The 7,968-nt window shown below is 36.3% G+C and overlaps 1 protein-coding gene across 4 annotated transcripts; it reads right to left on the bottom strand.

Moving 5' to 3' along the window:
• Positions 1-4,127: 4,127 nt before the first annotated feature.
• LOC110912573 (zinc finger A20 and AN1 domain-containing stress-associated protein 4) lies at positions 4,128-7,236 on the bottom strand. 4 transcript variants are annotated; one of them, XM_022157338.2, is made up of 3 exons: positions 7,086-7,231; positions 6,912-6,970; positions 4,128-4,902 (listed from the first exon to the last, which is right to left on the bottom strand). In XM_022157338.2, the coding sequence occupies exon 3, from the start codon at positions 4,887-4,889 to the stop codon at positions 4,386-4,388; it is 504 nt and encodes a 167-aa protein (XP_022013030.1). In that variant the 5' UTR covers positions 4,890-4,902; positions 6,912-6,970; positions 7,086-7,231; the 3' UTR covers positions 4,128-4,385. The 4 variants fall into 4 exon arrangements, with proteins under 4 accessions (XP_022013030.1, XP_022013032.1, XP_022013031.1 ...); XM_022157340.2 differs by lacking the exon at positions 6,912-6,970 and adding an exon at positions 5,297-5,387 and having other exon boundaries at positions 7,086-7,223; XM_022157339.2 differs by lacking the exon at positions 6,912-6,970 and adding an exon at positions 5,759-5,842 and having other exon boundaries at positions 7,086-7,223.
• Between the last annotated feature and the right edge of the window lie 732 nt (positions 7,237-7,968).

Here is a 7,968-nt window from a genome sequence, read left to right on the forward strand (position 1 = left end):
GTTTGTGAGAGAGATTTCAAATTAGGATTTGGATTGTGGAAAAAAAAACCGCGTGTGTTTGTGTATAATTCATTCAAGGTCCCACGACTAATGACCCCATGTCTACACCCACATATAATATTCTTTTAATTTTTAATTATTAACATGTACTTAACGGGTCTTAACGGGTTAACGGGTTTTAACCTGTGCATGTCTACACCCACATATAATATTTTTTTAATTTTTAATTATTAACATGTACTTAACGGGTCTTAACAGGTTAATGGGTTTTAACATGTTTAGACAAGAAACCTGTTAAGGTCTTATCGTGTCGACCTGTTTTAGAAACGAAACCTGTTAAGGTCAAACACGAAACATGATAACTTCGTGTAGGTTCGTGTCGTGTTATCGTGTTCGTGTCAGAATTACCAGCCCTATCTCGATGGTATGGTTTAGCTAGGGAATGAACTGTTAGATCGTGTGGACGAATAGTATCTCTCTTAAGTTCCATTAATCTTGTTTAAGACCGAGGGGCAAAGGTGGTAGATCTATCGGGTGTAGCGAGCCCCACTCTTGGGTCCTTGTGTGGCCCATGTAGTGCTTTTGTTGTTCCAGCCGGATGGACCAGAGGAAATCCGCTAGGTTTGAGTGCTTCCTATGTCGCCACACATATTAATGTCCTTGCAAAACATTAATGATCTGTTCATAGACGCTTTACATACCTGTTGTTAAAAGATCTCTCAAATGTACAAGTTTATTTGAAACTCACTCAAAACGCATGAACTCGCTCAACTTTTGTTGATTGTTTTCAAACTTACATGTATTTCAGGGAATTAGATGGATATTTGGTGTTGGCATTGTTTTGAAGCTTTGAATTTCAAGTCTCGATGTCATTCACTTTTGGAGGGTTTGATTCGTATATCTCATCCTTGATGAGATATAGGATGCAAAGCCTCGTGAAACTAATCTTTTGTTAAACAAGTCCTTCTATGGAACTTTAAATCTTATGTTGGTTTGTAACCTAAACTTAATACTTGTGTTGGTTGAAACTTGAACAACTTATGTTTTGTAATGTTTTAAATTTAGGAATGGATGAACATCGTTTATTTTAATCATGTAGTTTGTTTATTACTATCGTATGCAAGGAAAACTGATCGAGTCACACACATACGCTTCCGCAAAAGACAGGGTGTGACAATTTATACCGAAACGTACATAGAAGTAAGCACGTAAAGAATGTTTTTTTTTAAATAAAAACGTATTATATTTGATCTGACTCATTTCCAGAAAAAGTTTACATCAAATAGAGCAAATCGAATTCATACCGACACTTAAACAAAAATATGCACGGAAAAATAGTTTATTTTAAGTAAAGATGGTTTAGGGGTAAAATCGAAACAAATAATTTTTACTTTTTTAGTAAAAAAAATAATAGGCTAAAAACGTTTGTAAAATCGTGCCAAGTAGCCCCAATGCCACACCACCAACAACAGAAGTGCTCATAAAACAAAATAAATAAAAAAGAAAAAATAACACTGACCCAAAAACAGACGTAAAATCGTTGAATCACGCACTCGTTGCGACGTGTAAAAAGGCTGAACTTGTAAAAAGGCGATTTAGGACCCACGCATTGGAACGAACTTGTAAAAAGGCGACGAGCATGTCAAACGGAAAAACAGACAAAAAAAAAACGTTGAACCACATACACATGTTGCGACATGTTAACTCGTAAAATTTTGAACGAAACGTAAAACTTACAAAAGATGAAAATTATAGGGGACCAAAGTTGAAAATAAAAAAAGTGTTTGGGTTAAATTGTAAAACATGAAAAACTTTAAGTTAAAAATAAAAAATTAATAAGGTTAAAATGAAAAGATAAAAACTTTTATGAAAAGTGAAAAACTAAATTTTTTTGAAAGAATCCCTATGCATGTTAGCATTAGCTTTTTGTTTATACAGTCTAAAAATTCTTCAACCTTAACCTTATATAAGATAATTGTCTGATCGACATTTTATAAAAAATAACAATTAAATTAAAAAAATAATAATTTGGTAGCATTAGTTGGGCCTCTGGATGATATCAGACAGAGTTGATAGAATAAGTTTAAGGGTGTTAGGAGTGGTTAAACACTTGAGAGTGACAAACTAAAAAATCAATCAATGAGAGTGTATCATATCAAAGTGGTAAACTATGCTCAAAAGTGTTGGCAATGGTTAGACACTTGGTAAAGTGGTAAACTTTAAAAAAAAAAAAAATGTGTGATTAGTTGAGAGATGGCATGGACCCCACCCACATACTCCCTCTCTCTCTCCTTCCTCCCCTCACCGAATCGTCATCCCTTTACCGATGTTTAATGAAATCGAGTGGCAAAGGGGGTTGACGGCGGTGTTACCGCGTGGCAAACCCCCTGCCGAACCACTTTACCGCACCACTCCTAACACCCTAAGGTCAACTTAACTTGAGGATCTCGAATAGCTAGTTAACGACTCAACTCTTTTACACCAATTGAAAATATGGTATTATTATTTCACGAGTAGGGTTCCTGCGGAAAGTGTGTATTTCCTAGAAAGTCTAGGAAGCAATAAGAACGTGACATGTGGCATTGAAGGATTTTAACTAAAAGGGCAATTGTGTAATTTGAATATTATTTTAATTATGGATTATTTTATTAGGATAACTAACTATGGCAACTAAATATTCCATTTAAATCAAATTGGCAGTTTCAATTTAAATGATACAAGACGCTGTGTTTCTTGACAATGTGTTTTAACAGCAAGCAGATTTCTTGACGCTGTGTTTTAACTGCAAGCAGATTTCTTGACGCTGTGTTTTAACAGCAAGCAGATTGCTGGAGGATTATTGACACTGTGTTTTAACAGCAAGCAGATTTCTTGACATTGTGTTTTAACAGCAAGCAGATTTCCTTGACACTGTGTTTTAACAGCAAGCAGATTTCTTGACGCTGTGTTTTAACAGCAAGCAGATTGCTGGAGGATTCTTGACACTGTGTTTTAACAGCAAGCGGATTGCTGGAGGATTCTTGACACAGTGTTTTAACAGCAAGCAGATTTCTTGACATTGTGTTTTAACAGCAAGCAGATTTCCTTGACATTGCTGGAGGATTCTTGACACTGTGTTTTAACAGCAAGCGGATTGCTGGAGGATTCTTGACACAGTGTTTTAACAGCAAGCAGATTTCTTGACATTGTGTTTTAACAGCAAGCAGATTTCCTTGACACTGTGTTTTAACAGCAAGCAGATTTCTTGACGCTGTGTTTTAACAGCAAGCAGATTTCCTTGACACTGTGTTTTAACAGCAAGCAGATTTCTTGACGTTGTGTTTTAACAGCAAGCAGATTGTTGGAGGATTCTTGACACTGTGTTTTAACAGCAAGCAGATTTCCTTGACACTGTGTTTTAACAGCAAGCAGATTTCTTGACGCTGTGTTTTAACAGCAAGCAGATTGTTGGAGGATTCTTGACACTGTGTTTTAACAGCAAGCGGATTGCTGGAGGATTCTTGACACTGTGTTTTAACAGCAAGCATATTTCTTGACATTGTGTTTTAACAGCAAGCAGATTGCTGGACACACTGTCATTGTCTTCGTCTTCAACACAACCCAGTGTCTTCGTCTTCAACACACTGTCATCAATCAACATTAAAATGGTAAAACACATAAACCTAGAGCCCACTCTAACATGTCAAACATTGAGGTCCATTAACTAAAAATAAGAACCCGATTCAATGATAGATAAAAAAAAAAATTGAAACAAGTATGAAAAGCAACCGATATATTACCAATAGGAGAAGAATATTTGCAGGAAAAATGGTTGGTTCTTCTCTGCTTGCGTTTAGGGAGAGAGAGAGAGAGAGAGAGAGAAAGAGGGGAAATCCCATGATTTTAGGGATTGGTTATTAATATGGCAGTTTCTTGACTAATTTAAAACACTTCCAATTACCAAAATACCCTCACTATATTAAAAGTCTCTAATTATATAACTCAAATATTACAAAAATGTCATCCATTAGATCTAAGCCATTAAAAACACCAATCGGATGACCCAGATCGCTTCCTAGACTTTCTAGGAAAAACACACTTTCCGCAGAACTCCTACTCATTATTTCACACATTTTAGAAAATGTGTAGACAACATTCAATAGTAGCACAAGATGAGATTAATAATGAGAAGAAATTACAGTTTTAACACAAACAAGATCCATCAATCCATCTATGCAATACATTACTGACAACCCCCCACCCTACCCTACCCCACCCCACCCCACCCCACCCCCACCCCAACACACACAATGTGCCCCGTCTTCAAAAGCAAATTTTCAAACAATCTATAACCAAGGGCACCTAAATTGGCAACTTCACAAGGCATGTTTGACCAAATCCCCTTATCATATCTTGTCAAGCTTTTCCGCTTTGACCACAGGATTAGCCTTGGCTATGGCATCACGACCAGCACTGCGGTAGTCGAAGGGACACTCGTGTTTATCAGAGTAGCGATGAACAGAGCAGAAGAGATTGCCACATTTGCAGTTGAAGCCCGTTAAACCAACCCGCTTACGACAGGTGGAGCATCTGTTGGGTCCCACTTTCACCTCAGGGACCTGAGTTGACGATGAGCCATCAGTATGTGGTGCTTGAATTAGAGCCACGTTCAACTCCACTGCTGCTGCTGACTGGGCAGTCTTGATGACATCAGCAGCAGCTACCACATCCTTCCCTGAACCACCACCATTGATGATGTCAGCTGCAAGTTTGGCATTTTCCTGCTTTAATATCATCTCTTTGTGGCATTTGGAACACATGTTCATGGTGGCTGCACTACCAAAAAATCCGCAGTTGTTGATGCACAGGATGGGGCCTTCTGGAGCCGCTGTCTCTTTGGTAGATTCCATCAGTCAAGACTTTCTGTACAAAACGGGGCACGATTTCAAGCGCTAGTTGAAAAGCTTATTAGGGTAGGGGGTGTTTGGAGTGCATTTTATAGTGATTATGCAAATTGAAACACTCAGAATAGATTAATCAACTAAACAAACCGAGCTACAAGATCATATTGATTATTTGAACCTACTATAATAAATAATAAAATTTTAAAAATAAAACTAACACCATCCAAACACTTAAAAGCACTTCTCTGCAATTTGTATACGCAATAATCGGATAGTATGCAAACACAATTGCCCCACGCAGAAGTGACCACTTGGGCTTTTAAATCGCAATAATAAGATGACCAGTTTGCAAATGTAATCCAAACACCCCCTTAACAACATACCATCATCTACAAGCCCTATAAGAACTCAACTATTAAGGTCACACGATCGTAATCTTGCAATGAATTCTTGAAGCCTCCACTCTTCAAGATAGCATTCTAGTGTAGTATTGCTTCTACAGTTCTATTGAAACGTTGAGAAGTGTTAACTGTTAAGTAATTATATATCATCTATAAGCATCAACACTGACCTAATTGGGGTAGCTCTGTATCTATTTATGTAATGTATGCATTTTTGTATCTTATAATTTTATGTAACAGGAAGACATGGATAGCTAGCTATGTGTGCATTTATGTAGTGTATGCATTTTTGTTTCAAAACCAATAAGACGTTGAGTACTGCGCAAAATTATTTATGTTCCAGATTGGTTCTAGCATTATGTTTGTGCGTGTGTAAACCAGAAAAATATAAACAATATAGCTCCCCTTCCCCAAAGACATAAAAAAAAAAACTAAAAATCAACCAAATGCAGAAGTTTGTTAACAGTAGTTTACCCAAACTTAGCATAGCCTCCAATCCATACAGAAAGCTTTAGTTCTAGGTAGTCATGGGGGCAACAACCATTACTCGCATGACGCCTAGGCGCAAAAAAGAGAGCAAAACCGAGACAAAAAAGACGCAATGAATTGATAAAAACAAAGTACATATAATAGGCATAGAAAATTAGTACTACTCCTCAAATATAGTAAAAACCTTATATATACCAAAAAGCCATGAAAAAACATCTGATCAGTATCAAAATTTTAATAGCCAATCAAAACCATCCGATTGAATTAAATTTGATATGCCATCCATGCAAGCGAGTATGCGACTACATAAGCCTCAGTTATCCAAGTAAGGAATCAGTTATATACTATATTAATTCTACCTAATCAACCATTGATCATGTTAATAAAGCCCAAACAAGAAAAAAAGAAAATCCAAACAAAGACAAAAAAGCCCAAGTAAGGCACTGCCTGGCTCCCTTTTAACTACACAGCTTTAGTTAAACAACCACTAAAAGAAAAATAAAGATTATATAAATATATAATATTTAGCAAAGAACAAGCATATGACAATCCTACGTACACTCAGCAGATGAAACAAATTATTCGGGTAATTTTAAACATATCATAATAAGTTAATTGATAAGACAATTTTGACCAGATACATTCTTCAAATTTGTTTGACAGTAATCCGGTCTCTTAAACGAGTAGGTAAATTAGGTTCTATCTATGGAATACAGCCCTTAAATTTTGATCCAAACCAATTGTTTTCATACCAAGGAGAGGGTTCCAGTAATAGTATTCAAAGCTTTGAATTTGAAATATTATATAATAAGTTGACAATTTTATATCCCCATCTTTTTAACATTTTCCATTGATTAAAGTAATAACATGCATCCGATTGCAGATATACCTAAGAAGCGTAAATTTAATGCTTCAAAAAATTATAAAACACTTGAACAGAAATATAAAACCGACAAATATATGAAATAATCAACATATATGATTCAAAATTGTGCATTAATCAGATACACATCCCCAATCTAACAAACAACAAAAGCTAAAAACCCTATATCATCATCACGCACAGATTTACACACAAGCTACAAATATACACCAAAAAAACAAACAATTATCATAAGTTAAACGAAACCCTAATTACCCCCAAAATTCACCACAACAACCAAGCACCGGTTCCATACACCGATCTCTACTGCAAAACTGAACAACAAACACACGAAACATGAAACAAATTCATCGATCTTCATAACGAATTCGTGTCGAACAAAAAACGATGAGATAAAAGGATAAATATGGAGAAACGGAAGCAATTAACCTGTGAATTGTGTAGATTAAGGAATGGATGATCGAATAATAGAGGAAATTGATAGCGAAATCGAAGAAGATGATTGAATTTTTGGGGATGAGATGAAATAATAATTGTATTTAAGACTTGCTTTTCTTCGTGTCAATAAAATGCCTGTTTTCTGGTGAGGCCCAAATTTGTCTTCTCCTGACCACTAACTTATTACGCTTTTGCCATTCTCTCTTTTTTTGTTTGTTGTGGTTATTGGAAATGGAAATTTAGGATCGAGTAAATTACACTTAATTAACTTAATTTCAGGTGGTGTCCTTTAGCGTAAAGATTTGTAAGCTTTGTGCTTTAGGGCTAACTCAATTAATTTTTTTAGTTAAGTTTGGTCATATACTTTACACATTAGGACATACTTGTCATTTCACATTCCCATGGATTATTTTGTAAACACTTATTAATGAGGGACTGTATCTACAAAATTGAAAAATAAAAAAAAAACTAAATTCTCTCTTTCTCTATAATCTGAACCCACCACCACAACCCAGTCTCTCTCTAATCTCTCTCAACCCACCACCACCATTTCTCTCCGCTACCAAATGCCCAGCTACCAACTACACAATCACCAAGCCACCACCACCATAAAACCACCGCACCATTGCATGTAACACCACCCACTATAAAAAACCAATCACTCTCAGGCATCCAAATCCGTGATAAAAAAAGGCAACACAATTCCCCAAACCGTAAGTAGTGTCCTTTTCATCATCACCATCAATGGCCATAAAACAAACCCTAATTCATTGTATTTTCAACATCTGCAACAACCACAATTTCTCCAACCAAACTCTCCGTCACTGCCGCATTTCCTCCGCCATCGCCGCTGTTCACGTTCTTCCGCCGCCCA

Source organism: Helianthus annuus, chromosome 4, assembly GCF_002127325.2.
Source record: "Helianthus annuus cultivar XRQ/B chromosome 4, HanXRQr2.0-SUNRISE, whole genome shotgun sequence".
NCBI lineage: Eukaryota > Viridiplantae > Streptophyta > Magnoliopsida > Asterales > Asteraceae > Helianthus > Helianthus annuus.

Coding starts and splice junctions, on each gene's coding strand:
- LOC110912573 (XM_022157337.2), bottom strand. CDS start 4,889: ATGGAATCTACCAAAGAGACAGCGGCTCCAGAAGGCCCCATCCTGTGC.